The sequence below is a fragment of the Panthera onca genome, chromosome D1, assembly GCF_046562875.1.
Source record: "Panthera onca isolate mPanOnc1 chromosome D1, mPanOnc1 haplotype 2, whole genome shotgun sequence".
Classification (NCBI taxonomy): domain Eukaryota; kingdom Metazoa; phylum Chordata; class Mammalia; order Carnivora; family Felidae; genus Panthera; species Panthera onca.
This window is the reverse complement of record NC_138348.1, coordinates 7,349,453-7,377,244: the sequence shown is the minus strand read 5'-3', so window position 1 is coordinate 7,377,244 and position 27,792 is coordinate 7,349,453. Positions and strand designations below refer to the sequence as shown.

Sequence of the window (27,792 nt, the reverse complement as noted above, 5' to 3'; positions counted from 1 at the left end):
CCACGCGGACTCAGACGAACCCAGCAGCTGGGTCCACTTAAAGAATAAACACACAACAACACAAACCCAGGCGAAAGGAACACGTATTGTTTTCCGCTGTGTACCTGGGTGGTGAACTGGAAGTGATTATCTTACAGGGCGGCACTGTGCTTACCTGGGGGGGGGGGGGGGGATGGGGTCACCCGGAAGGACGCATATAGGGGTGCTCGGCGGCACAGATTTTCTTTCTTGAGTGGTAGTTACACAGGGACTTACTTTTAATGAGACAGATATACACTATACATTTATGTGCTTTTTAAATTTTTTAATGTTTACTTATTTTTGAGAGAGAAGAACAGAGAGGGAGGGAGACACAGAATCCGAAGCAGGCTCCAGGCTCCGAGGTGTCAGCACAGAGCCCGGTGCGGGGCTCGAACTCAAGAACAGTGAGTTCACGACCTGAGCCGAAGTCGGACGTTTAACCGCCTGAGCCACCCAGGCACCCCTAAATTTATGTTTTATACACAAAAAGCAGCCGTAAAAGCCCCATCAAGGGGCAGCTGAGTGGCTCAGTCGGTTAAGCCTCTGACTTATGATTTCGGCTCAGGTCATGATCTCACAGTTGGTGAGATCGAGCCCCTTGTCCGGCTCTGTGCTGACAGCGCAGAGCCTGCTTGCGATTCTCTCTCTCCCCCTCTCTCTACCCCTTCTCCACTTGCGTTCTCTCTCAAAATAAATAGATACACATTAAAAAAAAAAAAAAAAAAGTCCCTAAGGAATCCCACTTTGTGCCAGGTGCGCACTGAGTGCCTGGGACCCGCCACTGTGTTAAGGGCGCTGACATCTGTGAGGACCTGGGGCGGGGGGTGCCCTGGGGGGCTGCTCAGAGAAGGGCTGGGGAGGCGTCCCTGAGCTGGGGAGGAGGTGGGGAGCGTCAGCCCCAGCCAGCCAGGGAGGGACGTGGCCCAGTGCACCCCCTGGCGGTGGCTTTAGGGAGCGAGGCTTGCGAAAGCGCAGGGTCGCCTCTACTCACACCCCACCCTCCAGCCCCCTCTTTCTGTACCTTTTTCCCTGTTATTCCCTCCTTCCCCGGTGCTCATGACCTATTCCTAGGATTCACCGCAGCAAAAGCTGAACTCAGACTCACCTCTCTCGGGGAGACTTTCCCAATCAAAGCCCCCCCCACTCTGACCGTTCCTTCCCCCGTAGGGCTTTCCTTGCTGTCGGAATTTGCACATGCCCTCAGGATGCCTCGTCAGCCTCTCAGCCTCGCGTTGTTTTACAAACCTGCGGCAATGGTGATGGTGATGGAGACGACAGCCGGAACTCGCTGAGGGCCTTGCACGCGCCTGCGTCTGCGGCCTGCTCCCCACAGGCCTCGTCATTCACACGCGTGGTCATGTGGTCGGTACTTCGGCTGGCATTTATTAAGCAGCTACTCGGCACCAGTCTCCGAGGCTACAGGAAACAAAAAGTCAGTGGCTGCTGCGGCCAGGGGTTCGCCAAGTTGGGCGGGGAATAGCCAGGCATTGGTGATGGGGACTCGAAGAGCGGTCACGTCACGGGAGCCACGGAGTGGGGGGAAAGGACCAAGCAGCAGGTGTCCCGGAGGTCTTGAGAGAAAGTGGGGGCAGGATCCAGGCAGGATGAGTGAATCCTGGACTTTGCCCTCCAGGAGTCTGGAGCCCAGGGTGTTAAGAGCACGGAGCTCTCAGCCCTGAAGGGATAAGATAAGAGGGAGCAGGGAGAGGCCCAGGGGCCCAAGGTGTGGTGGGTGGGGGGAGCAGCGGGAGGTAGTGAGGGGAGGTAGCGGGAGGGACATCTGAGCCCAGCTCGGTAAAGGTGGTGGCCCAGGGATCCGGAGCCGATGGGGCAGCAAAAAAGCCCCACTGGGATAAGAGTCATAGGGGCCAGAGAGGGTGGCTGGATGCTTGCCAGCTGCCTGGTCCTCGGGGAGAGAAGGTTCAACTACTCTCACTTTAGCAAGATGCTCCCCCCTCTGTGAGCCCCGAGTCCTCATCTCCCGAACAGGTCCATGATGGTCGCTTCGCAAGGTCGCTGAGTTGATCCCAGGTGACCGATGCATGCCAGGGCCCGGCACACAGAAAGGGCTCCAGAGCCGGCTCCTATCGTTGAGCAATTTGAACTTTATTCTTAGGTCTCTGTTTCCAATTTCGAAAAGCTTATCTTTTAGCAGCAGAAGGCTTTTAATTCAAATGCGAATGTCTCCGGGACGGGCACCGCATCGGCATCGTATGAAAGCCAAGCAGGAGTGAGGCTGTTGCGGAGACCTCCGCCAGGTCCTGCCCCCACACGGTCGCCTTCCTCCACGGCCACCACAGCTGGGAAGGCAAGTCCGGGCTGTGCTGCAGGGAGAGAGGAGAGAGCAGGCCAGTGGAGGGGAGGCGGTTCGGGGGGTCCTCGTCCTGGAGAGGCTCCGACACAGACTGGGGCCCGGAGCCCTCGGCCCCTCTTGGCCACATGGGACATTGGTGGTGCTTCCTTGGGGTGCAAGACGAAGGCTTAGGATCTGTTTGGACATCCACCGAGCACACGGGGCTGGGTGCCGGGAGCTGAGCTCACAGGTGGTGGGGAGGATGGGAACACCAGGGCGGGGGGGGGGGGGGGGAGTACAGTTCTCTGGGGAAGCACAGGTTGCTGGGGGTGCCCAGGAGGGCACTGGGGATCAAGTGGGCTTCAGGAAGGCTTCCTGTAGGCAGCCAATGCTTGGGCAGAGCTTGGAACAGTTAGTAAGGGTGAACCTGGCACAAAAAAAGCAGGGAAAAGTGTTCCAGGCAGAGGGAAAAGCATGGGCAAAGCACTCAGGCATGCCACAAGCGGTCAGTACAGGCGGGGACCTAAAGCAGGGCAAGCTCACGGGAGGGGACATGGAAAGGTAGGAACGAAACAGGAAGGAGTTGGACCTGAGGGCTGCCCTGGGGTAGCAAGTCTTCCCTGCCCTCTGGACACCCCTCGCCCCACCCCTTCCCCTCCCTGCACTGCAGGTCCCGGCGGCTGACATTGAGGCGAACATACCTGTGACCTATGGAATTGGCAGCCAGAGGGGAGATGGGAACACTGGCTGTCAATTCATAGGTCAGAGCCCTGTGCACTCGGTCTCGGCAGCCTGCCGACAGCCCACTGCCCTTTGCCATCCTGGGCCTGGGAGCGCAGCCGTGGAGGTCCCTGCTGGCGTGCTCTTCCTCCTCCGTGGGTACTGGTCCCCATCCCCGATAACAGCAGCCCCACTGGAACCAGTGGGCACTTCCACATGGAGTTGCTGTTACAGAGGGTGGGAACCAACTGGAGGCCTGGACCTTGCCTGTCTGGTGTCTCCCCCTTCGGCAGAAGTCCGGGGAGGACCCGTGCCCACCCATGTGGGCCTCTTGGGTCCTCGTGGCCCCAGGTCCGTGGTCTTTTTATTGAGGCTCCTTATCATCCGGGGCCCACACCTGGAGTCTGATGCCAGCCCTTCTTTTCTGGGCGAAGTCCTGTCTCAGCCCCAGCTCTGCTCATAAAGCCGGGAGTGGCCCCGATTTATAGCTCCTGGGCAGCCTTTGCCCGCCCTGACACCCCACACCCTCTGGCCCCAAGTTCCTTGTTTCCTCCTTTCTTTCCCAACCAGAGCTGGGCCCCAGTTCCAGGTTGGGCCACCGTGGCCTCCACCCTCTGCCCTTTGCCCACCCTTCCTGCCACAGCCACAGGGCAGAGGGACAGTGAGGGATAGCTGGACATCTGTCGGTCTCCAGGGATCTCTGACCGTCCAGATTCCTGAGGATGGCCCCAGATGAGAAGCTGGAGGCAAGACTGAGAGGGGCAGGGGTGAAGTGGGGGCGGGGGACACAGAAAGTGGGAGAAGCAGATGCAGAGCCGGAGAGAACTGGAAAGGAACGGAGCAAATAGGGACAGAGGAAAGCGACAGGGGGAGAAACAGGGAACTTGAGAAGGTGCGATGTGCAAACCTGCCGACAGAATGCTAAGCACAGGGCTGTCGGCGACCACCATCTGCAAGAGCACTTAGCACCTCAGTGGCCTGAGCGCCTGCAGGGGTCTGGCAGTTGGGTGACCTTGAGCGTGTGGCCTCATCTCCTGCTGGTTCCTCCTCACTTGCAAATCAGGGCTTGTGAGACCTGTCCTGCACGCCAGCCTTGACCGCTGGAAGCCACCGTCCCTTCAACCCTTGGGTCCCACCTTGCTGTGAAGATCCGAAGGAGCTTCTGCCCGTGGTCCTGGAGCCAGCCCAGGACTCCCAGGGGAGCAGACTTTTCTCCTGCAAAGTGTGTTCGCGCCAAACCTCCCACCCCCCAGATCCAGACAGGATCTGGCCCCAGAGGCTTCAGTGACAGGTTCCAAGGCCAGTCCTACCCACCTAGGGGACATTTTGGAGAAGAAGGGGGATCTGGGACTCTGAGCCTTGAGAGTGGACTTGGACCGTTTCTCCCTTTCCTGACACTGGAGATGCCCAGAGAGGCAAAGGAGGCTGCCCGAGTTCACAGAGCGGGGCCTCTGTCCTGCCTGGCAACCTCTCCGAAGCAGCCTCCACCCTCTTGGGATGCAGTCAAGGTGGGATGGGAGGTCCCTGGGCAGGAGTCCTTTGCCTAGAAAGACAGGCCTGTGAATGAAGACACCACAGCAGGTGACACCTCCCATCACCAAAGCCCAGAAGGCCCTCCCAAAGATGCCCAGGGCAGACCAAGTGCCAGGCTTAGTGGAGGCAGCGATGCCACTGCCCGGTCAGGGGTCGGGCTCCCTCATCTCACAGGTGGAACCTGAGGCCCCGGGGCTGGAAAGGACCGGCTCAGGTCACCCAGCAGCTGCTTAGGCCCTTTCCTTCCTTCCTCAGAGGGGCTGGGAACCCTGCAAAAAGGTAGCTGGGCTCAGGAGCGCCCTGGGGCAGAGGGGCTGTAGGGGTCTGACCGCCTGGACCCGCTCTTACCTCGGTGTCTGGCTGGCCCTCGGGGCACAAGGAGGAAGTGGGGACGCCCTGGGCCCAGTGCCTTTTGAGCCGTTGGCCCAGCCCCTGGCGGTGGTTAATGATTACTCTGCTGCCTGTCAATACTGATCACAAGTGTGGTTCGAAGGGCATGAAACCCTGGACTGTGCCCAGGTGGGGTGGGGCACTTCTAGGAAGCATCAGGCTGGGCCCCCATCTGTCCCTTCTGGTGGCATCAGACCCCAGCCACCCACGGCCTGTCTTCCTTCACTCCCTGCCCCCTCAGGTGACCATGGGCAGCCGAGACCCCTGGGATCCACCAGGACAAAACTTCTGCCCTGTTCATTTGGTGCCCAGACACAAAGGGGACAGCAAGGGCACAGAGGGGACTGGGGTTGGGGGGAGAACCTTTGCTCACCAAAGAGAAGTCTGCAGATGACCCTAGCAAGGTGAGGGTTCTCTAAGTCTGTGCCTCTTAGTCTGAGCCTCAGTTTCCCCACAGACCCACCTGCCTGGGGGAGCAAGGTGGGGTGGGGCATAAGATTAGCCCCTTCTTGTTCTGAAACAAGGCGTGTGTATGCGCGCATGCATGTGTGGTGGTGGGGACAGTGGGCATTTTCCCTTCCCCATGTAGGGAAAAGCCTGTCAGGACCCCTGCTGGCCAGTGCTACCCCCCAGTGTCCTTCCCTGTCTGGTGCCCTGGAGCTGGGACCCCAGGGCAGAGGCTCCAGTCACCCGAACAGCCTTTTGCTAGGGACGCGGGAGTGGCCTCCAGAGGGCCCAGCCTTCCAGGTATGGCCTTGACTGACCCTCCTGGTCCCCGGGCAGGGATTACCGGGAGGCACCTGAGGCTCAGAGACCAAGGGCCTAGCCTCAGGCCACATGCTCAGGGTCTGCATCTCCCGGGGGCACCCCACAGCCCTACCCTTTGCAGGCCAGTGTCCTCTCAGCTGTCCCCTAATACCTGGCCCCAGGTAAGGCTGGATCCTGGGCTCTTGCAGGGATAGAGCCAAGAAACATGGTCGGGTGAGGCGGGCTCCAAGCCTTCCTCCTGCCCCCTCCGCTCCTGCCACAGCAGAAGTGGGGCCGAGTGGCAAGGAGCCCAGGGCGGAGGCAGGGCAGGCAGGGGAAGGGGTGCAGGGGTGGGCAGGTAGCTGGGGGCCAGTTTGAACCTGCTGGGCAGGTGTGGTGACCCCTGGTGGTGACATGGGAGGTGCTGGGTACAGAGGTGGGGATCTTGAGTGAGAGCCAAGGTCAAGGCTGAGGCTGGGGCAGCGCAGGTACACGGGACAAGGGGGCTGGCGGTGGGCAGTTTATTCCACTTCATGCAGACACTGACCCACGCACTCAAGGAGCTTAAAAATACATTGAACCACACAGGGTCTGTTCCCCACCTCCCCCCAGACGTAGAAAGATACTTGGCTGAGTGGGGCTGGGGTCTGAGGGTCCAAATGCCTCCTGTTCTGGGACAAGGCGGCAGTGTGGGCCCAGGTAGTAGTGGAGGCAGCGTCCTTTCTCCCCAGAGGAAAAGTGCAGAGACAGGGCCGAGGCCCCAGGCAGGGAGGCCTCATTCTCACAGCGATTGGCAGGGTGGGCCAGGCAGGGTCCTTCCAGGCCCTTCCCCCGAGGGCCCGCCCAGCTGTGGGCCGAAGATCTGGGGAGGCGCAGGGACCAAGATGCCACTGGGGCTGGCTGCGCGAGGTGGGCAGCAGTGCCCCTGGGTCCTGGGCGCCTGGCGCTCAGTCCTGGCCTTCATCCGAACGCCACTTGAGAGCGTGGTCCTTATGTGCGTCGGGAAGGATCTGGTTTCGCATCCCCCCGAGCAGGCTGGACGTGGCTTCCGTGGCTAGAATGAGGGGCTTCACCACAGTTGGGGGCAGCTGGCGGATCACGCCCCCCACGGCGCCGGTCAGCCCCTTCTGCTCGTGGCCCCGGGATGCCACATCACAGATGGTCTGAGCCGTGTCCAGGATGCCCTGTGGAAGTTGGAGGTCAGCGCGGGGGTTTGGGTGGGGAGGTGGCTGTGGGGCTGGGAGGGGGGACGGGGCCTCATCACCTCTCGAACTGTGTCATAGGCCTTGGCCACACCCTCCCGGAGGTCGGCGGGCTGGTGGCCCTTTCGTAGCCTCCTGACGGAGCGCTTGTCCTGCAGGGAGCGGGGGATGGGTGCCGCAGGGGACAGGATGTCATACACCGTCTCAGCTGTGGCCTAGAGGAACACGGAGGGCACCGGATGAGGACACCTGGCCGGGGCACACACGTCCGGCCCCGAGGCCCCCGAGCCAGCCCCAGAGGACCGTGCCGGACCCTTGGCCAGCCCAGGGAGCCGCCGCACTCTTGTCTCCCTCCATAGCTGTGCTTTATGGTGCCGCTCCTGGGGCCCTGCTGATGCTTCCACGACTCAGGTCAAGGGGCTTCAGGTGGGCACATGCCTCCTGAGGGGATTCGCCCAACGTCCTCTGGACCCCAAACCCTCCTCGTGTGGACCATCTGTGTGCCCTTGCCCCATTTGTGAGGTGCCACACAGGCAGCTTTCTTGAGACTGAGTGCACCGTCTCTCCTACCCTGCACCTTGCCCTGCCCTGTCCGCTGCAGAGGCAGCTCTGGCAGAGCACTCGCTTCCCCCCTGCTCACCCCCACCGAGTCCCCTCTACCTTCCGAAGCTGGTTCCTCTGTTCCTTTTGCCCCCTCACTTCTCACCCAGTCTCTTCACCTGTGCCTCTGGGGCCTCTCTGGGACCTGCTAATCCTTCCAGCCTCCTCTCTAGAGATCTTGCCCCCTGCCCGCAGGGGGCTGGGCTTGCAGATCCCAGAAAGCACTGAGCTCCCCGACAAGGGCGTGTCCGTCCTAGTCCCTCTACCAGAGTTCACGGCACTGACCTACAGCTGCTCACAGGACAATGCCCTGGTGTCCCTGGGATCTGTCTGGGCCTAGCAAAATGCAGGGCCTGAATGAGTGAGGGCCGGTCTGTGCCTCAGATTTTCCGTCTGTAAACAGAGTCACACCCCCTGCCCTCCTGTTGAAGAGGTGGCCACGAACAGACACCAGTGGGCTGTAGAGCCTGGAGGGCACTCACCCTCCAGCGTGGGAGCTGTGTGGGCCCCAAGTTGGTCAATGGGCCTCTCTCATCCATGACTGTGTCTCATGAGACCACACACCCAAGACTATCCTCAGTAGAAATCTGGGGATGGGTCAGGTGCTGTGGAGCACCCTCCCTGCCCTACTTGGCCTGGAACCATGTGCCCACTCACCTGGATAGCCTGCACCAGCCGGTTGCTGAGTTCCAGGGCGGCAGAAGCCGTGGAGGAGCCAAAGGAGGCAGCCCCCCGCTGCAGCCCCCGCATGAGGCGCCCATCCTTTCTGTACTGCTCGATGGGCAGCCAGAGCAGGTCCCGGAACCCTTGGACTGCAGGGACAGGGTTGTCAGAGAAGCTCAGGGCTGCGCTGCCCACACAAGCCCTGACTTCAGACCTCCTCTACCTATCCCTGAGGCAGCTTCCAGGCTGCCCAAGAGTAAGAGCAGTTTCCAGAGCCCCCATAGTCAGCCACTCACAGAGCTGGACAACCGAGTGCATGGGGCCTACGCCCCCCAGCAGGCCAGGAAGCTGGTTCTTGCGGATGTCCTGCAGCCACTCGTTGAGAGCATAGCCTAGCACCTTGTCCACACCCAGGAGCCTGGGAAGGGGAGGGGAGAGGAGAGGTAGAGCCACACATTGAGGGGTCATGGGACCAGGAACTGAGGTACCCCAATGCTCTCTATAGCACCCCCCGGAGGATTGTGGAGGATGATGGTCCCCATTATACAGAGTGAAACTGAAGGCCCAGAGGGGTGATGAGTTGGCCAAGGCCACACAACCAGTCAGAAACAGAGCAGAGGGAAGCTAGAGGACCTTGGAGAGAGGCCAGTGGTGCTGCAGGGCAAGGAGGGCTCACCCGTGTCGGCAACAAAGCCGCTTCAGCTTCAGCTCAGAGCAGTTGAGCTGGGCCAGGCCAATGAGGAGGCCAGCGAAAGTGCCCTGGGGACGGAGAAGGGATTGGGGTTTATGCGATTGGGCACAGGGGCCTGCCCAGCCCACGGCAGCCACTGAAGGCCGACTCAGCAGCTGATGTCGCCTGGATGCAAGCCCCGGCCCCCTAGGCCACACCTGGGCAGGATGGGGACGAGCGGGATGGGCCCACACAACCAGCCTGCCTGACAGCCCTACTTACCACCTGGTCCATGGTGACGTGCTTGCCATGGTAATCTAACCAGATAGGCACCTCAGACGTGAAGCGGAACTCCCTGGGTGGGGAACGGGGAGAGGGGCCTTTGGTCACTGACCCGGCCCTCTGCGGCCTGGGCTGGGACCCCCCAGCCTGCAGCCCCACCTGAAGTAGATAGGCTGCTGCTCAGCAGAGGAGCGGTGTCCGCTGCCTGTGGTCTCCCGGGAGCCAGGCGTCTCTGTGTCCTCAGCCTGGCCTTCCTGGAGGCTGCTGGGCTGGACTCGGGTCTCAGGGCGAGCTAGGGTGGGGGGCACAGATTGGGGATGGGCCTGGGGATGGCCGGGAGGTGGGAGGCCCGGACCCTCCCCTCCCAGCTTAGCCTCTCACCCTCAGTGGACGTCTCCACCGAAACCATAGGATTGATGCCAGCCGCCAGGCTGGTGAAGAAGTCCTTGAGGAAGAGCAGGGCGTCCTGCAGGGTAAGGTGCAGGTCAGGCGCCCAGGCCCGGAGGCAGCGGGGCTCACCTCCAGCTCTACCCCCATCTGACCTCCTCACCTGGTCCACGTTGAGCCGCAGGGGCATCAGCGAGACACGGAGACAGCACTCGGGCCCACCCAGGTTGGTCGTGGGGGCCACGTGCAGCGCTTTGATGGTGAGCTGGGGGCAGAGGGCAAGCTCTGGGTGCCCGCGGGGCCTCGGGTCCCTGCCCCCACCCTGTGCCCAGCCGGCCCGGCATCGGCGCATGCTGTCGCCGCAGCTGAGCCCGCCCGAGCCCCAGCGTTCTCCCAAACAGGCCGGTGCGTGCGTGCGCACACGGCTCTGCCCAGCGTGGACGGCGGGGGGGGCCTGTACCATGTTGGAGTGGGCGCGACGTGGCATCCGCTCACTCGTGTGCAGGTACAGGAACTTGTTGATCTGGGAGGAGGCGAGCCGGTCTCGGACCTCAAGCTCCTGAACAATGAACACCTGGCGGGACAGTGGCCGCTCCTCTAGCTCCTGGCCGGGGGCCGCGGGGCCGGGGGCCGGCTCCGCTGGGTACACCTCGTGCTGGAAGCTTACCTGAGGGGTGGGTGGAGGCCTGAGCCACGCAGGCAGGGCCCCTGTCTCTCTCGGCCACCCTTCTTGCCCCCAGCACCCCCCTCCGCCCCCCACCCGGCTGCCTCCCTGTCGCTGTCCCACAGGCATTTCAAACTCCTCTTAACACACTGAACTCCTCCCCTGAATCTACCTGCTCCCGTTCCCTTCCTGTCGCCTAAGTGTCACCTGTCTGTCACCAAGTGCCCACACTGCGCCCCCACCTCTCCGTCACCGAGGCCATCAGGCTTGCTTCCTTAGAACGTCTCTCTAGTCCCTCCGCACCTGTGTCCTGTCCACCGCCTCCGGCTCATCTTGGAACTGCTGTCCCCTCTCCCCTGGACAGCCCCTCCTGGTGGTGCCCCCAGCCCCTTCTCCACACGACAGGGCTCTTCACAAAGCACACGCCTGCTCACCTTGCGCCCTGGCCTCGCCCTCCAAAGCCTGCCCTCCACCCTTGCTCCCGATGTGCCAGCCCCACGACAGCCCCGTGTGCTCACTCAATGGGCGGCACCTCTACCTGCACAGTCTCTCAGGTTAGCCTGGCCACCCACCCAACTTGTTCTTCCCCAGCAAAATTTCTCCAGAATCCGACCATCATCATGGGCTCTACAGCGGCCACCCCGTGCAGCCACTGTCTCCTGCTGAGGGCGCCTTACTCCAGTAAACACCCAAGCCGTCCCGTGGTCTGCGGGGCCTGCGAGCCTGGTTACCAGCTGGACGCACGGCCTCCACCACCCTCCTCCCGGCCCGGCCGCAGCCTGCTGGCCTCCTTGCCGCTCTGGACACACCAGGGAGGCTCCTGGCTGTCAGCCTTCGTGCCGTGCTCTCTGCCCGAAAACCTCTTCCTGCTCCCTTCCTCAGGGCTTCGTGCAAACGGCACCTTCTCGAGAACACGGCTGGCCCCCCTCCCCAGCGCTCCCCGTGCCCCTCCCTGGTTCACCTTCCCCAAACGTTCACCACGTTCCACACCATACAGATCCGTGGCTCCTTTCACTACCACACAAGTGACAGGAAGGGAGGGGTGCTGTCTGCTCTGCCTGTCGCGACACCCAACATCTAGAACAGCACGTAGCGTGCAGCACGGCAGCCGCTCGGTGACTCGGTGCGTGACGGGGGACCCTGAGATAAGTTGCCACGAAGGGCTGGCTGAGGGGCAGGGACGGGATAGCCTGCCCTGTCCCCCACCCCGGCGGCTTTCTGCACTCTGCCCCCAGCTCACCTTGCTGAGCTGGATCTCCATGAGGACGTGGTGCTGCCTCCCACTGCCCCCCTGCGTCCGCCAAGAGTTCTGGGGCCGGTTGGGGCCAGAGCAGCGAGAAGGGGAGCCCCTGGAGCTCACGAAGCCGCCTCTTGCCCTGGAAAGACGGAGAGGGGACAAACGCACTCAGGGGAACCCCTTCCCTTGCCCCTTCCCCTGAGTGGGCCCTTCAGCCAGGGACGGGAGACACTCTCCAGCTCGGCCCTGGGAGGTGGGTGCAGGGCAAGGAAGGAAGAACGGAGGCCACCGAGGCAAGGATCCTGCTCGAGGTTATCAGTGGCTGAAGGTCAGAGCTGAACCCCAGCCCGGGCCCCATCTCCTAAGTGGGTGGGCCCCATGGCCATAGCTGCCACCTACCACCCATCCTTCTCACCTGTGGCCAGGGTGGGGGCCAAAGTCTCGGCCTCCATAGAGGTGCCAGACGAGGGAGACCTCACGTAGCACCACACGGCTGCTGGGCACAGGGAAGTGGGCAGGGGCCCGGAGCAGGTCTGTGCTGCCCAGCGGCCGTGAGAAGTACCCGTCCTGCACGGTGATGGGGCCCGGATGCAGCTGTGTCACCACGGGCTCCCCATCTCGGGGCTACAGGGAGAAGGCCAAGTGAACACGTGTGCACAGACACTTTCCTCAGTCCAGACCACCCTCTCGCGATTTCGTCCCCATCCTCACATTTCCCTCCCTGTTTTGGACAAAAGATGACTCCCCTGGGCCACCATCCCCAGAAGCTGTGTCAGAGTGCTCTTTCCCGGGTGGGGGCTAAGTGCCCCTTGTTCTTGCCAGGCCTGTCTCTCTGGGCCCTGGGTCTTGCTTACACATGACATTCACATTGGCTCCCGGGGGCCAGCAGATCCGTACCTTTGCAGCCAAATGGTTTTCCACCCCCTTCTTGCTAATCGCCCTCCCTCTTCTCGATGTCCTATGTCCCATCCCTCTGTCCTGGATGCCATCCTTTCTTCCTCTGGAAAAATCCTTCAGAGCCCAGAGCCAGAGCCCACCACCACCCCACCGCCCCCAGCCCTGCCACAGACCCAGCCTCCCCGGGAGCTCTAGAAGCACGCTGAAGGGAGCCACTCTCTCCCACCAGTTCCTGGCCCCGCCCAGCCTTCCCCACCAACACACCGGGATGCCCAGACCAGGAGCGTCAAGGATGCAGAACTCGTCACTGTCCAGAGTGTCTCCATCTCCCTCCTCTTCCTTTGCATCTTCTTTGGCCTCTGAGCAGGACCCCAAGCTGCCAGTAGGGGTCACAACAGGGGGCGAGTGGGGCTGGGCCCCACTCCGCTCACCGGGGAACAGGTAGACTGACACGGGCGAGGCCTGAGGGAGGGGGCCACCTGTGGAGAGAGAGTCCAGTTTGGGGGGTGCGATGCCTGATTTGGGCGCCTGATTGCGTCCCCCGGCCCCAAAGCGCTCCCATCCCACCTGAAGGCTGGGTCAGCTCCCGCAGGCTGCGCTCGGTGTCCAAGAGGGCGTCGGCCAGGTCCCGCTGGTTGATCAGGGCTGTCTCCACTGGGGGGCAGGAGGGCAGGGAGGCAGGGCTCTCGGAGAGCTGGGCCAGGCAGGGGAGGAGGGATGAACGAATGACCGGAAGGAGGCACGCCTGCTCCTCCGAAGCCAGCACCCCACCCCCACCCCCACCCCGAGGGGGCCACGGCAGGGGCAGGGGCCTGGCGGAGTTCTAGTGGCCTGCAGGGCCAGGCCTCACCTGTACCTTCTGGCCGGCGATCTCCGTGGGGCTGGGGGGCCGGGGAGGGGGGTGTAGGTCGCCCTCATTCATTACGTACTGGAGCAGGTTCACCAGCAGGGCGCAGGAGTCCGCGCAGCTGTGCACGTGCACCACGTTGTTGGAGCAGCGCAGTTCGAACAGCGGCTGGCTCTGGGGGGCGGGGCGCCGTCAGCCCAGGCTCCACACCCCACCTGCCCAGGGTCCATCCCTCCACACGGCCCGCTGCCCGGCAACCCCGCTGAGCAAACTGAGCCCGAGACTAAAAGGGGCTTCGCTCGGGGCCACCCAAGGCAGCAGGGGTGCTCCCGGCTTGCCGATGTTCCCGTGTCCGTCCTCAATCCCTCGCCTCAAGCTGGGGAGGTGGGGCCGATTATCTCCATTTTACAGATGAGGACACGGGGCCCCCCAAACGCTGTCTGACTCTCAAGGCCCCTTTTCTGCTCTGGCTACAGCTGCCTTCTGGTGGCGGGGTTCCCAGTTTGAGACACGCACGGTGGGCCTGGCCCTTTCCGGGAGGGCCGATAAACAGAGCCCGGCACTGAAGGGCAGGCAGTGACCATAACCCCAGCCCAGGCCCAGGTAGCAGAAGGGAAGAGACGGCCGCGAGGGAAACGGTGATCGGCCTTTGCGACTGCTCTGGCTCCGGGCCACCCCGGGCAACACTCACCAGTTTGCCCTCGGTGCTCCCCTTCCAGGTTTTAATCACAAGCTCCAAGAGGTCGACATCCAACACACAGACGTAATCTGAAGCAGAAAGTAAGAGAAGTTCCAGTGGCTTCTTCCCACCCAGCGCCTGGCCCACCCCCACAGGGGAGAACGTGGGGCTCATCCGAGTGCGGCCCTGGCGGGCGTGCTAAGGGCCCAGCTAGCAGCTAGGCGAGGACATCTGGCTGCTCTGGGTGTGGCCGGGGGCTGGGGTCCCTCGGAGGGGAGGGAGCCCCGTCCGGGCCCTGCCCACCTCGCTGCAGATCCGGGGTCTCCACCTCACACTTGTCGGACAGGTACAGGGCCGAGTCGTCGAGGATGAACCTGGTGGGGATCAGGGCTGAGAAGGGCCCAGGAGCCGCTGCAGACTGCAGCTCCATGGGAGCCACAGGGCTGGGGCTCCTAGAGACGGGCAAGGGGCACCCACAGGGGGTCCCAAGCCCACAAGAAGCCAGCGCTGGGTCCTCTTCGGCCTCAGTGTTCTTGTCTGTACCGTGGGGAGACTGGGCCTGTCTCCTGAGCCGAAGGCCCGAAATAGCACAAGCTTGCTCAGGTCACATGGCACTTAGGGCTCTCCAAGTACTTCCTGCTCCTCCCCCTCACCTCACAGTGGCCCCGGGAGGGACGTGTCCTGCGTCCCCCCCCCCTCCCCCCCGCCCCCGGCATTCATTGTTCTTTCAAAATATGTTCTTATTTTATTCTTATTTGCGTAGGCTCCATACCCAGTGTGGAGCCCGATGCAGGACTTGAATTCCTGACCCTGAGATGAAGACCTGAGCTGAGATCAAGAGTCAGATGCTTAACCAACTGAGCCACCCAGGTGCCCCAAAATAAGTTATTTTAATGGCAACGTAGCACAACCTCCTTTTGAGACCTCTCAAAACGTGGAAAGAAAAAAGAAATGATCTCTATTCACATTCCCTGATCCCAAATTCTGAGAAAAGCGCCTATACATTTCTTTCATCCTTTCTGTGAAGCCACAGACACGGATACACATAACCCCTCATAAGCCTTGACGTAGGTTTTTTCAGTCCATGCTGCATTAAGGGATTTTCCATATTTTTCAAGGTCATTCTTTGACTTGACTTCAATAGCTGGGTAACCCATGTTTACTGACTCAGGTTACAATCTGGGGGCATTTAGATTATTTCTAGGTCTCAACTGTTTTATTTCTTTATTGTGAAGTAGGCTTCGCACCCAGCATGGAGCCTAATGCAAGGCTTGAACTCACAACCCTGAGATCGATACCTGAGCTGATATCAAGAGTAGGATGCTTCACCGACTAAGCCACCCAGGTGCCCCTGAACTGTTTTGAACTATACTCCAGAGACATCGCATTCCACCTGTTTTTCTTATAGATCCTTAGGACAACCACCTAAGTGAGACTGTCACGTTAGAGAGCACAAATGCTTTTAAGGCTCTGATTCAGAGGTTCAATTGTCCTCCGGGAAGGCGGAACCAATTCTCATTCCCGAGGGAGGGATCATCACCCTAATGTACAGAGAGGCTCAAAGACCGGCCCGAGGACGCACAGCAGAAAGGCAGGACCCAGGGGAGTAGCAGCTGCAGCCCAGTTTGGAGTGGGATGGAAAGTGAGCTGGGTGGGGGTGGCGCATACCTGAGTAGGAAGGTGGAGGTGTCCATGATGATGTTGCTGGAGAGCGTGAAGGTCTCAGCGGTGACAAGGACGCGCACAGGGAGGTAGAGGGGCCTGGGGGTCACACGCGGGCTAGAGTAGGCTCCTGACACATGAGAGCCTGCGCCCCCGCCCCTGGCTCTTGGCCCACCCAGCCTGGGTACCTGTAGTCCACGGCGCAGGAGAACAGGTGAGTGTGTAGGACAGTAATGACCGTTGGGGGCAGGTAACCCAGCACTGGGTCATCAAGCACATCTAAGAACTCCAACAGCTTTGGGGACCAGGACAGGAGTTGTGAGGACAAGGGGCCTCTTCCTTCCCCTAAGCAACCCCCACCCCCACCACCCCAGCACGGCTCCCCACCTGCTGCCCGTCACCTGTCAGCTGCCACCATACCCCTTGCCCAGGGGCTTCGCCTGGAAGTCAGCTCTGGCCCAGCCCAGACCCCTCATACTGGCCTCCCCGCTGGTCCAGAGACCTGCCCGCCTGTACCACTCTCACTCACCTGGGCGTGCCAACTCTGCTCCGGTAAGGCCACGAAGTGGCGCAGGGTGGCTCTGTGGAGCCTCAGTGTTACCAGGAACTCCTGGAGGTGGGGCACAGTCAGCATGGTGGGGCCCAGCCCGCCAGGCACCAGAGAGGCAGTCGTCCCAGCCAAGCGGGTGGACCGGGAGCGGGCACCGTCGTACCTTGACGTTCTTGTGGGGGTCCAGGTGGATGCGCACAGCAGTGGACAGCATGTGGGGGCCCCGGCCCTGGCCCGTGTGGCCCGAGGCTCCCCGCTCGGTCACGCCTTCCTCTGACGGGTAGATGGCTGGGGCCAGCTGGGCCGGAGGAGCAAAGCTGGGCGGCTCCAGGCGACTGGGCAGCAGGCGGTCAGCCACAGCCGCTGGGGAGGCAGCCGGTGAGCCCCCTGCCAAGCTGGCTGGCCGTCCCCTCCACCCGGGGCCCGGTCCCTCCTGAAAGCCCCCCTCCCCTCATACCTCGGTGATAGAGCTTCGCCTTCTCGGCTTCCAGGCAGAAGTAGCCGAGGCCTGGCTGGCCCCGGTACTGGGAGACACTGAAGATGGTGCCTTGCTCCACGTCCAACACCAGTTCCCCGTGTGAGGTCTCCAGCCTCCTCCCAACCTCATCCTGCAGGCAAAGCACGTGGCTTGGCCCCACCAGGGCACTCAGTAGCCCCTAGGCCCCTGGCAGGGGAGGGGGCCCTGGAGCCCCAGCCCGCCGAGGACCAGCCCCAGCTCTACCCAGATTCTGCTAAAGGTCTGGAGCAACACTTGCCTGTTTTGCCAGAAGGGGAGTCATCCCCGCCCTCCCCGCCATCCAGCGCGAGACAGCACCCATCTGGAGCCCTAGTGTGGCACCTTGCATACAACGGGCGCTAATGGGGTGTGATGGGATAGGTGGGTCGCGGATGGGTGCTGCTAGCTGGATGGGCCACTCTCGGCCCCACTGGGGCTTTTTCCCCCAGATTCCCCAACTGCTCAGACAGGTCTTGCTCTCCTGCCAGTGGTGGGTGGGGAGCTCTGGAGTCGGGGGGGGGGGGGGCTCACCTCCCCAGGGCTGCCCTCACCTTGGTCTCACAAAGGGCTGTGATCCGACCTTTCAGCACCGTCACCAGTGTAGAGAAGGTACTCTGGGAGCGAGGACCTGGGGACTCAGGGGCAGGGGGCTGGGGGGCGCCTGACGCCCCTACTGAGAAGAAGTGGGCATCCTCCTCATCCGAGTCAGAGTCTGGGGTGAGATCAAAGAGCCAAGTGGGAAGGAGACCTGGGAGGGCTGCCCCAGCCCTACCCAGCTCTGGGGACCTTGGGACCCGTGCCAGGGCATCCCTCCTACCCAGCTTGAAGGCCGATTTGCACATCTTGAAGTTGGCATGCCAGCAGCCTGAGGGGCCGGGGAAGCCAGGGGGATGAGCAGTGGGGTCAGGGGTGGGAAGCAGGTCCGCAGGCTCCCACATGAGTAGGTCGTTGTTGATCCTGAGACAAGTGGACGGACAGCAGCAGTGAGGGTGGCCCAGCCCGGCCCCTCCCCATACTCCCCCTACTCGCCTGAGTCACCACCTGTTATAGAGGCTCTCATAGGCCTCCTTGCTGGGCAGGAAGATATGGGCACTGGGCAGGACCACTTCAAGGCTGCAGCGCGATAGTGCCAGGGCCCGGCTCTGGAAGGTTTTCATCTCCTCGGGGTCTCCGGGAATCACCATCTAGTCAGGGGAGTGGGGAAAGGCATCTGAGAGATGTCAGGGTCTGCCGCTGGCTCGGGAATCAGACTCTGGTCTGCACGCTGACTTCCTATCATTCGTTCATTCTCATGCACTGATGGGAGCCCTTCTCTGCTGGGAGGTAGGACAGCCATCTCGGGAGAAGCGCTGGCAGCATGCCAAATCTGCTTGGAGGGCCTCATATATGTTAACTCCTTTATCCTCATGATAGGCCTACCACACAGGTCATGGCACCCACTTTCAAGATAAGGAAACTCATCTGAGTATAAGTCTCTAAGAGATTAGACCAGTTCTAAGATGACAAAGCTAGAGTGGCAGAGCCTGGATTCAAACCCACTTTAGCCCAGAGACCAGGCCCTTAACTGTCTCTCACTCAAATCTCATCACCTTCAGAGAAAAGGATCCCAAGGTCCCTGCCGAGAGACAAGGTCCTGATCTTCCCAGCGAAGGACCTGCCCCCACCAGCGTCCTCACCCTTAGGCCCCATGAGCTGGGGTGCTTCGGACTCCCCACTGATCAAAGACGATGGAAGCGATGCCACTCTTGCTGCTGCTGGGTCACGTCACCTGGTGCCCTAAGTGATCCTGTCCTCCCGGCCCACAGCCACCAAGTGGCTCCCTTGGGTTTGGGGCCTCACCTCCTCTGTCTCGTACATGGTCCTCTTGGAGGAAAACGGCGAGGGCTCAGGTTCCCGCAGCTCACATGGACTCTCAGCCGACAGCTCCAGCTCCTCTCCCTTCTCGGGGGTCACCTCCCACTGTGCACTGCTGAGCTGGGGGTTCAGGGTCACCACCACCCTGCCAGGGCACAGGCCTGTCACCAGGCTGCAAGTCTCCCTTAGCCCCTGGTCCCCGCCCCCTCCAGCTTCCTGCTGCCCTCAGGAGCAAAGCACTCCTCTCCTGTCTGCCCTTTGAGCCCCCACTTACTGGGGCAGGAAGTATTTGTGCCCAGGGCTCTTGGGATCCAGGGCTTTGGAGACCCGCAGGCAGGGGATGGGTGGCTTCTCTCCGTCTTCGTAGGTGCCTGCGAGGATGAAGAGGAGGGGTGGTCATTGCTGCCTTTCCCCATTTCTTCCCCAGTGTCAGGTGGGGTTAGCAGGGGCCCGGAGCCTCCATCGTGGTGCCTATGCCCTCCCTCACACCCATGGCCGGCAGCAGTCCAGTGATGAAGGGTCCACTCTGCACACTCTCAGAGGAGCCTGAAGACAGGTAATGCTGGCATCTCACAGAGCTGGTGAGACCTTGGGCCCCAGTCCATCCCAACTGTGTCTCAGTCCCTTCCGTAGCCCCGGGCCCCCCTCTCCCAGAGGCCTGAGGCCCTGCCATGGGTATTGTCCTCTGGGGGCTCTCACCGTGAAGGTCGGAGCAGGTAAGTTCCAGGCGGGTGGGGATGGGCGGACCAGGACCACTGCTCAACTCTGACCGGAACTGGGGCTCACTCAGCTCCAGCCGCAGCTGCTCAGCCCGCACAGCTCGGCCTGCCCAGGGGTCCCGCTCGGGCCGCAGGTCAGCAATGGGGAAGCGCAGCCGCAGCGTGGCCTGGGGTGCTGACAACCGCACCACTGTCTGCTGCTCGGCAGCCGGTGGGGGTTCCGTCTGCGGGACGAGGGGGGTGATCAGAGATGCCAGAGGCCCCAGCACTATGGCTGTGAGCTAGAGGGTCCGTGCCGGCCCCCTGCCCCAGCTGGGTATCTTACCAGGAGGCCAGCAGGTGGTTCGGGAGGGGGTATGGTGGCCAGGCGCAGCAGGGCAGCAAGCCGGTCCAGGGCCCCCAGCTCCACATCTGCCTGGAAGTCAGCTAGGTCCAGGGCCAGCTCTGAGTGGCAATGGCAGGCGGCTGGGCGCCGGGGTCGGCTCTGAGGGTGAAGGTGTTCAGGTCAGCGAGGGCTGTGGGGTAGGTAAGGGCAGGATGGGAAGGGACCCCCTTGAGCAAAAGCAAAACGCAGAGGCCGCCTGGCTGGTGTGGAGAAAAGCTTGCACAGGGGACAAAGCTAGGAAGGGAGAGGGAGACCCTCACCACATTGCCTGACAAAGAGGACCATGTTTGTTTAATATAAGCCATCCAATATTCAAAACGGGCAGGGGTTGCCAAGATGAGCCAGGGAAGGGGCAACCAGGCCAAAGGATACATGTGTAGGGCCCAGACGTCGTCTTCAAGGGCTCCCAGATGGGGAGGTGTGCTCTAGCTGGAGCACAGGCAAGGGGGCTGGAGGGTGGGAGCAGGCAGCCACCAGGGGAGGCTGGGGGATGGGGTGGGGTCAAGGTACCACGGAAACAGCCAAGGGCCCTTAGGCACGGGTTGGGGGGGGTTACCTTGGACACACGGCGTAGAGTCTGCGTGTGACGCAGGTGGGCACAGGGCCGAGCTGAGGCCTGGGAACCCAGGCTGCCGGGGAAGCTCAGGATCTGGGATGGGACACAGGAGGCAAGAGTCAGGCGGGGCCTCCAGATCCACCTGAACCTGCGGGCCCTCCCACATCCCCACTCGCTCTCGGCCCTCACCTCCGTGTACTCAGGCTCGAAAGCGCCCCTGGGCCACAGACACTCCAGCACCTCGAGCTGCCCGAAGTGCACCTGTGTGCCGGTAGTCCGCCGGCCCCTGCCTGTCCGCAGCTCCCAGGACAGCTGCACAGCTGTACCCGTTAGCCTGCGAGGAAGAAGCTGGGCATCAGAGGTTGGGCTCGGGGGGCTCGGGGAGTCTCTCCTTGGGCCCCTGCCTCAGGCTTGTACCGGACGTGGCTACAGGGACAGGCCCTCTGGAAGCGCGGTCGGAGATGGTGGAAGTCACGGGAGCCGAAGGGCCCATCCTTGGTGGCATCAAACTCCGAAAAAAAGTGGGTGCTGAGGTCAGGTGGTCCAGAAGATGGGGCAGATGTCTGAAGCAAGGTCAGGGTCATGCCCCCCAGGGTCATCTTTAGCAGCGAGTCAGGGCGCAGGGTGTCCGGGAGGGGTGTGGGGGCCGTCTTGCCTGAGAGGAGAGAGGTTTTACCAGGGACTTCCCAGAGCTCACGGGCACCCCAGGTAAAGTGATGGTCAGATGCTGGGCCAGGGGCTGGGAGAAGCCCTGGCCCAGATGGACTATGACTCTGGCACGGCGCCTGGCCGGGCAGGGGCGACACAGAGCCTCATCATGCCAGAAACTGAGCCCAAGCTCAATTCAACCCTCTCAAGGAGCTGGAAGGACTAGAGGTGATAAGGCACTCAGTCCAGCGCCTGACACACGTGATCTCTCGACAAACACCGGTCAATACGTATAGCTCGGCAAGGTTAGATCTTATTACACCCTTTCTATGGAAGGGGAAACGGAGTCTCCAAGAATGTAAATGCTTTGCCCAAGATCACTGACTCTGACACCTAGCCCTCTATCTATTGTGTCACCAGCCTCCCGAGCATCCCCAGGGAACCAAGTCACCCACGCGGACGGCTAAGCATCAGTGGAGGCCTCCTGCACCCACATGACATCACAGGGGCACCGAGGCCTCTTCCAGCTGTTTTGCCCCAGGAGCACTCACCAGTTGGGTGGGCATGAGCAGACAGCCGGCGGGGGGCCATGTCACTGTGCACAGAAGATCCTAGGTCTACGTCGGAGAGGGAGAGCTCGGAGAGGGCTGAGGCCACACTGCTTGTGAGGCCCGCCATGGAGAAGAAGAGGTCTGTGGGCCAGGACAGGGGAGGTTAGGGAAAGCCACACTTGGTCCCCACTCCTGCACCCATGCTCGCTGCCCAGACAAATGCCAAGTGTGACCCCACACCCACCAGTGTTGTCCAGGTTGACAAGAGGGCTGGCAAGGGGTTCTGGGCTGAGGGGCTCAGCCACAGCCCCTGCCCGAAGCTGCTCGTTCAGGTCCTGCTCAATCAGCCACAGGTCTTCGGCACCTAGCGGGCGGCTCTTGTTCAGCTTATCCACCAGGCCCTCGGGGTCTAAGGAGGAGGACAGTTGTTTCTGTCAGCCCGGCCTGGCTGGCCCCTCCCCAGGCATCCGTTCCCCTGGAGCGCCCAGAGGCCTCACCTGCAAGGCTCATGGCACTGAACAGTTCTTGAAGCCGCTGGAGTTGCTGAGGGGTCAGGAGCAGGTGCAGGGAGCCCAGCTGTCCAGACACCTCCAGCTGGGGCCAGAAGGGGCCAGAGGAGACAACCATGGAGCCTACATCTGCCACCTAGGCCCTCTGAGAGCCACCACTCACCTGCCCTCACCCAGAGGACGTAGGATGCCAGTTGCCAGGCTAAGCTGTCACCAGCTAGTTCTGGAACCCCGGCCACAACTTGACCACTGAGCCTGTTTCTCTAATTGCTAAGAAGGCAGTAACTTCCCCCGCTCAATGACCCTGCTTTGCACTGCTGAGGAGTATTCTGAAATGGAGCCCATTCCATCCTCCACAGGGGCTTGGGACCCACCTTGGGGCCTGGGAAGGCCTCATTCTGCTTCAATTTCATTGTCAACTCCATATACCCTGAGCAGCTGCCAATCTGCAAGGGGGGTTTCGGGGGTTCCTCCTGGAGGCAAGAGGGTACAGGAGGGAACAGGTTGAACATTTGAGGTCAGAGACGGTCAGAAGGAATGGGGGGAACGGTCAGTGGGGGCAGATGGGAGAGAAGACAGGGATCAGAAGGAGAAAGAAACTGTGGGGATCAGAGTCAGCCCACCTGTGGGGGGAGCTCCTCGAAGTGTAGGCGGACCCCCGCCAGCTGCAACAGCTTGTGCAGGAAGGCAGGGGGCTGGTGCACGTCCACTGGGGGGGCCTGGCTTGGGTCCCGCACTGCCTCGTCACAGTACTCCAGTCTGGGGAGTGGAGGATGAGCCCTTGCCCCAGCCACCTCAGGCTGGCGCCCCTCTCCGAACACAGCACTTTGTTCTAGGGGTCTGGGGTCAGAGTCTGGACAGCAGAGCTTCCCCACCAGAGCCAGGCCATCCTGGACCTCCATGGCCGGCCCTTCTTCCTCAGACGCTGGTGTGTAACCTGCTCCTTAGGGCCCCAGCCACTCTGGGCCTGTGTCACCCTGGCCCTCGGGCCCCATTCCAGGCTCACGATATGGTCCTCCCACCACCATAGCCACCACCAGGACCACCCAAAATTCGCCCTGCTACCTCTCAGGAGCCCAGGCTGGGGTTAGGGGCAGGGGCACCGCCAAGGCCATGCGGCAGCCCCTCACTCCCCCTCCTCTTCGCACCAGAACACCCCGCTTGGCATGCCCCTACCTCTGCACGTGGACTTCCACCGCCACGCCATGCTCCCCGTCACCCGGTGAGTGTTCCACCCTCACCACAGTGTCCAGGAAGGTCACCTTGATCCTTCGTAGCACTGAGGGGCAGAAAGGGGTCTCAGGCCAGGTAGAGCCGCAAGGGAGCAGGCAGAGTTTCCCCACTGGGGCGGCGGAGTGGCCATCCCACTGTCTAGGGCCCCTGTTTTGTGGGCTACAGGGGGGCAGGGAGCAGGGTGGCCATGGGAGGCCTACTTACCAGTCTCAATGGTCTGGGCAAACATTTCCAGTCCCTCCAGGGGCTGTGGTGGCTCAGAGGGCTCGGGCAGCCCATCCCGAAGGCACTCCTGAGCCAGCTGTAGGCTCGTGGTCATGCATGAGGCCCAGCTCTGTGAGTCGGCAGCCCCTGGCCCTGTGAGTAGGCAGAGGGTCTCAGAAGAGGTGCCCAGGCCTACTCCTACCACTTGTTCCCCAGCCCCCTGCCCCTAGCCTTGCCCAGCCCTCACCTGGGCCCCGGCGGGGCTGCAGAGTGAGCTGGAGGCCTGACACACGCACGGTGCAGTGGTCGGTGAGCAGCGCAGCCCAAGGCACGGCCACCTCGATAGAGCCCACAAAGCCTTCCACCAGCTCCAAGGGTGATTCTATGGACTCCAGCACTTCGTTCACAGACTGGGAGCAGGGAAGGGACAGATCCGGCTCAGGGAAACCTCCAAATGTGGCTGTCTCCCTGGCTGCAGCACTCCTGGTGGGCTGCCGCGACCTTCCGAGAGCTCCCTTGCTCTCCCTGCCCCCTCCCTACCTCCCACCCACTGCCCCTGTGCTACCTATAAACTGCTGCTATCGCTCTAGCTGATCCCTACTGTTGGCCCATCCAAACGTGGTCCATCCTTTAAACCAGAGGAGGGGGAGCTGAAGGATGAGAAGGAGGAAGCCAGGCAGAGGGGATGGAAGGTGGTATGTTCCAGGCACGGGAACAGCACGTGCAAAGGCACAGCGGAGTGCAGCAGCACCCATGTTCTCTCTGGATCAGTGTGGAGTTCAAGGGGAGTGTACACGAGAGGCTGGCAGAGGGCCGAGCTGAGCCGGAGGGGACCCCTGCCCAACTTCAAACATTTGGTGTAGCTGTACCTCTCTGAGGTATGAGGCTGAGAACCCCTGGTTACAAATGGGGAAATAGCACCGTTGCCAGTCTGGGAGCTTCTTGAAGGCAGGAACTCACCTGCCTGCTTCACGTGACCCCAGGTAGTGTGTGGTACCACCCAGAGAGGATCCCAGTAACGCTTGTTGGATCAGCGAGTAAACAAACACATGGCAGAACTAGAAGACTCATAGAGGTCAAGCTGAAATTCCTTACCCAGAGATCCATAGATGGGAAACTGAAGCCTAGAGAGAAGGGCCTAGTTTAACCACTCAGTGTGGGGTGAGGACTGTGACTGAAGTGTCTCTCCTCACCCCATCCCAGGATCCCCAGGCACTCAGCTTCTTCTGGGGTCTTCAAGGCAGGAGCGGCAGGCAGAGCAGCTTGGAGGAGGGGCTGGCTATGGGGAAAGCACCTGCTTTCCAAGGGACAACTCCTGAGGCCAGCCCAGAAAGCATCCTAGCTAGGAGCCATTTCAATCTCCACCAAGAGGGCAGGGCAGGGCTGGGCAGGGTGGGAGTGTTTTCTGGGACTGGAAGTAGGAAGAGGCAGCCTAGAGGTCTTGGCCATTTCTTTCAGGCCAGCCTAAGAGGCTGAAGTCAGAGGTCAGAAAAGGCCTCCTCCACTAGGATTCACAGGCAAGAAGCTATCGGGAAGTGTCCCCAGCTCTGGGCTCAGGAGTTTCCCCTTACCTTACATTTGCCCAGGGAGGCCTGCCTACCCCTAAAGCTCAGCTCTTCCTGGCCCACGTTGCATTTAGACCAGGCACTCTGTCGGCCCAGCCAGAAAACTGAGAAGCCCCTGCCCCAAGCCCACCCCTGCGGCTCTGGACTGGAGGGCTGACCCAGTGCCAGTCCCGGGCTGATGCCTCTAATTGGTGGCTTCTTTGCAACTTCCCAGTTCAGCTGAGTTGTGAGTCACTGCCTCTCACCGCCCCCAGCCTCAGGCCTCTGACCCAGACCTTCTTCCTCCCGCCTCCCCAGCATCTCCCTTGGCCTCCTCCCGGCTTGAAGCCCAACCCCTCCATTTTTCCTCAGGGACTCTCTGGCAGGTGGGGACGGATGCTAACTCCCAAGCCCCTCCCCAAACGCTACTGGGTCCATCCCACTCTCCCCAAAGCAGGAAGTAGGCAGGGGCGGCAGTCGCCAGTCACACGAGGTGTTGATCAACACCGGCGCTGACGCGGTTGTTGACATCCACGTCCGGAGGCGGGAACCCCACCCACTTGGCCCAGGATCTTAGGGTCAGGAGGTCAGAGCACCTTTCCCACAGGTGCTCTCGGCAGGACTCCGGACCCCTACCAGCTTTCCCTGACCAGCTGCAAGGCCCCAACTCTGTCACTGCCCTGGCCCGGTCCTATTAGAGCCCCCTAGTTGCTCCGCTCCCTCCTCACCTTCTCCTTAGCCCCTGAGAACCACGCTTCCCAACTCAGGCCCCAAACTCGATGTGCTTATTCTGGCATTCTTCAGACAAGTGACATCCCCCTCCCCAGCCTCAGTTTCTCCTACTGTGGAGGCAGGGACCCAGTCCTACCCAGCTTCTGGCTCTGGAAGCGATCAGTCGCCTGGGAAGGGCCTGACTCCCATGGCCTCTCCACGCCGTATGCCCGGTCCCCAGCCCACCCTTCAGTCAGAATCCTTAGGTCGTTGCGGCGCCCCCCGCCCCCTTTCGCGAGCTCGGGCCTGGTTCCTCACCCAGATCTCCAAGTGGATATCCCGCAGGGCAACGCTGCCCTTGTACAAATCGAGGCTGAGCTGGTCCAGGCTGAGGTGCTCCTGGAAGAAGTGACCCAAGTAGTGGTGCAGCAAGTAGCGGCATACCCGCTCTTTTACACAGTTCGACCATGGCCACAGCCATCGTGACATCTCGGAGACCGTCGGGCCCGGGCCGCCTGCGCTCGCCACCCGCCGGCGATGCCTGTCGGGCTTCGCTGTTCACTAGAGCCCCCGGCTCTCCCCGCCGCTTCTCTCAGCGCCAGGCCGCGCCCCCCGGACCCTCAGCCACGCCCCCCACGCTCAATGCCATTCGCCGTTGTAAAGGGCGAGGCTTGCTGATTGGCCGCGGGGGGCGGAGTCTTCGAGCACGAAAAAGGGACTGGGCTCTCCGCACGACACAGTGCTCCTAATCCTGATTTACGCTTGCGTAAAACTTCTCGGTGGGAGGACCTTTAACCTCCCTTCTACGGGCTCTGGGAAGGCTGTTGCAGGAGGTACCAGCCCCGCAGAGGAATGCGCATGTGCCGACTCTTCCAAGTACTTGAGGTAGTTAGGCAGGATTTAAAGGGACAGTGTCCCATCAAACTTAAGCTTCCCAGAGGAATAAAGTCTGTGTGAGAGCCCCAGCGCGCGTCATAGAAACAATTAAGTGAGTAAGCATTTGCATTTTACAAAACGCTTCACCATCTTTTATCTCATTCAACCCTCATGACCTTCTTAGGTGGAGATTTGAAAGATAAGAAAACCATTTTACAGATAAGAAAACCGATTTATAAAAATACTCTTAAGTCCATCACCGGGGAATTCTCCCCCCCCCCCCCCCCTTACCTGGAATGCTGGGCAGGAGATTTACCGACCCTCCCTTCTCTCCGCATTTGGTCAAGCCTCCAGCTCCTCTCTGGGGGAAAACAATTAGTTTTTCTTATCTCTAACCTAAAATTAATAACAGATGGACTTAATCCCTTGAGCAGGGGTCTGTTGTTTTTGTACAGCCAGTGAGCTAAGAATGGTTTTTACATTTTTTAGTTTTAATTTTGATTTTTTTTTTACATTTTTAAATAGTTGGAAAAAATCAAAAGAAGAATGAGACTGCATGACACATGATAATGTCATGAAATTCACATGTGAGTATCCATAAAGTTTTAGTGGAACACAACCACACTCGATTAAGTACTGTCTGGGGCTGTTTGTTGGAAGGTGGGGAGCTGTTGCCCCAAATAATTGTTTCGTGGCCATGTACAGAAAGTTTGCCAACTCTTATTCTACAGGGTTGGCCACCCAAGCCCTCTGACATCATAGGTGATTTAAAGGATACCGACAGGTAATTATAATTCTATTTTAGCCTTACTAGGGAGGGGGACTCTACTGCAATCTAATAAAGGCAGCCTGAAGCAAGGGCAACCACCCTGACCTGAGAGCCAGGGGCCTGGATTCCAGTCCCAGCTCTGTGTGGCCTCAGGCAAGTCACTGTTCTTCCAAGAGCCTGTTTTATCCCCGGTAACCTGGAGTTGGGGTGGTAGGTGGTACAGTCCATTTACCTGGAAGGGACTAAGGAACAGCCTCCTAGGTAATTTTGGGAAGTACCGGGAAGGTTCCATTCAAGGCAGATTAATAGGAAAATGTGGAATGAATCAAGAGATTAACCTTTCTCCCATAATAGGCCAGGGGCAGTGTTATGTTCATCCAACATTTATTAAATTAATAATAATTAAAACGAGAGGGGTGCCTGGGTGGCTCAGTCAGTTAAACGTCCAACCAACTTCGGCCCAGGTCAGGATCTCAAGGTCTGTGAGTTTGAGCCCTGCATTGGAGCCCCACGTCAAGCTCTGTGCTGACAGCTCAGAGCTTGGAGCCTGCTTCGAATTCTGTGTCTTACTCTCTCTCTCTGCCCCTCCCCCGCTCACTCATGCAGTCTCCCTAGCGTGCAGTCTCTCTCTCTCTCTCTCAAAGTAATAAATAAACGTTAAAAACATTTTTTTAATAATTAAAATGATAGGGG

The 27,792-nt window shown here is 60.8% G+C and overlaps 1 protein-coding gene and 1 long non-coding RNA gene across 5 annotated transcripts; both read right to left on the bottom strand.

The window, feature by feature from the left end:
- Nucleotides 1-1,383: 1,383 nt before the first annotated feature.
- On the bottom strand, nucleotides 1,384-4,909 carry LOC132661967 (uncharacterized). Of its 2 annotated transcripts, none has more exons than XR_009602466.3 (2): nucleotides 4,349-4,909; nucleotides 1,384-2,345 (listed from the first exon to the last, which is right to left on the bottom strand). It is a non-coding gene; the product is annotated as an uncharacterized LOC132661967 (long non-coding RNA). The 2 variants fall into 2 exon arrangements; XR_009602467.3 differs by lacking the exon at nucleotides 4,349-4,909 and adding an exon at nucleotides 3,016-4,342.
- Nucleotides 4,910-6,211: 1,302 nt separating this feature from the next.
- On the bottom strand, nucleotides 6,212-26,065 carry ATG2A (autophagy related 2A). Of its 3 annotated transcripts, none has more exons than XM_060607154.3 (41): nucleotides 25,773-26,065; nucleotides 23,447-23,609; nucleotides 23,200-23,352; nucleotides 22,939-23,041; nucleotides 22,386-22,521; nucleotides 22,137-22,235; nucleotides 21,751-21,847; nucleotides 21,498-21,662; nucleotides 21,254-21,394; nucleotides 20,472-20,709; nucleotides 20,244-20,388; nucleotides 20,055-20,147; nucleotides 19,439-19,597; nucleotides 19,094-19,337; nucleotides 18,669-18,765; nucleotides 18,380-18,539; nucleotides 17,582-17,724; nucleotides 17,358-17,497; nucleotides 17,092-17,252; nucleotides 16,502-16,652; nucleotides 16,208-16,407; nucleotides 16,024-16,104; nucleotides 15,683-15,789; nucleotides 15,501-15,593; nucleotides 14,136-14,206; nucleotides 13,845-13,921; nucleotides 13,157-13,327; nucleotides 12,874-13,000; nucleotides 12,571-12,785; nucleotides 11,825-12,033; nucleotides 11,413-11,548; nucleotides 9,969-10,175; nucleotides 9,672-9,773; nucleotides 9,503-9,587; nucleotides 9,281-9,413; nucleotides 9,122-9,194; nucleotides 8,846-8,928; nucleotides 8,466-8,587; nucleotides 8,164-8,318; nucleotides 6,969-7,121; nucleotides 6,212-6,888 (listed from the first exon to the last, which is right to left on the bottom strand). In XM_060607154.3, exons 1-41 carry the CDS (start codon nucleotides 25,941-25,943, stop codon nucleotides 6,652-6,654), a joined length of 5,796 nt encoding a protein of 1,931 aa, XP_060463137.2. In that variant the 5' UTR covers nucleotides 25,944-26,065; the 3' UTR covers nucleotides 6,212-6,651. The 3 variants fall into 3 exon arrangements, with proteins under 3 accessions (XP_060463137.2, XP_060463139.2, XP_060463138.2); XM_060607156.3 differs by having other exon boundaries at nucleotides 9,969-10,082; XM_060607155.3 differs by having other exon boundaries at nucleotides 13,163-13,327.
- Between the last annotated feature and the right edge of the window lie 1,727 nt (nucleotides 26,066-27,792).

What these genes read in the sequence shown, in the direction of transcription:
- ATG2A (XM_060607154.3), bottom strand. Translation starts at nt 25,943, where the DNA reads ATGTCACGATGGCTGTGGCCATGGTCGAACTGTGTAAAAGAGCGGGTA. An exon ending in CACAAATACTTCCTGCCCCA is followed by an intron (nt 18,540 to 18,668) that starts GTAAGTGGGGGC and finishes GTGCCCTGGCAG; the next exon opens with GGTGGTGGTGACCCTGAACC. An exon ending in GGCGAAGCTCTATCACCGAG is followed by an intron (nt 16,408 to 16,501) that starts GTATGAGGGGAG and finishes CTGCCTCCCCAG; the next exon opens with CGGCTGTGGCTGACCGCCTG.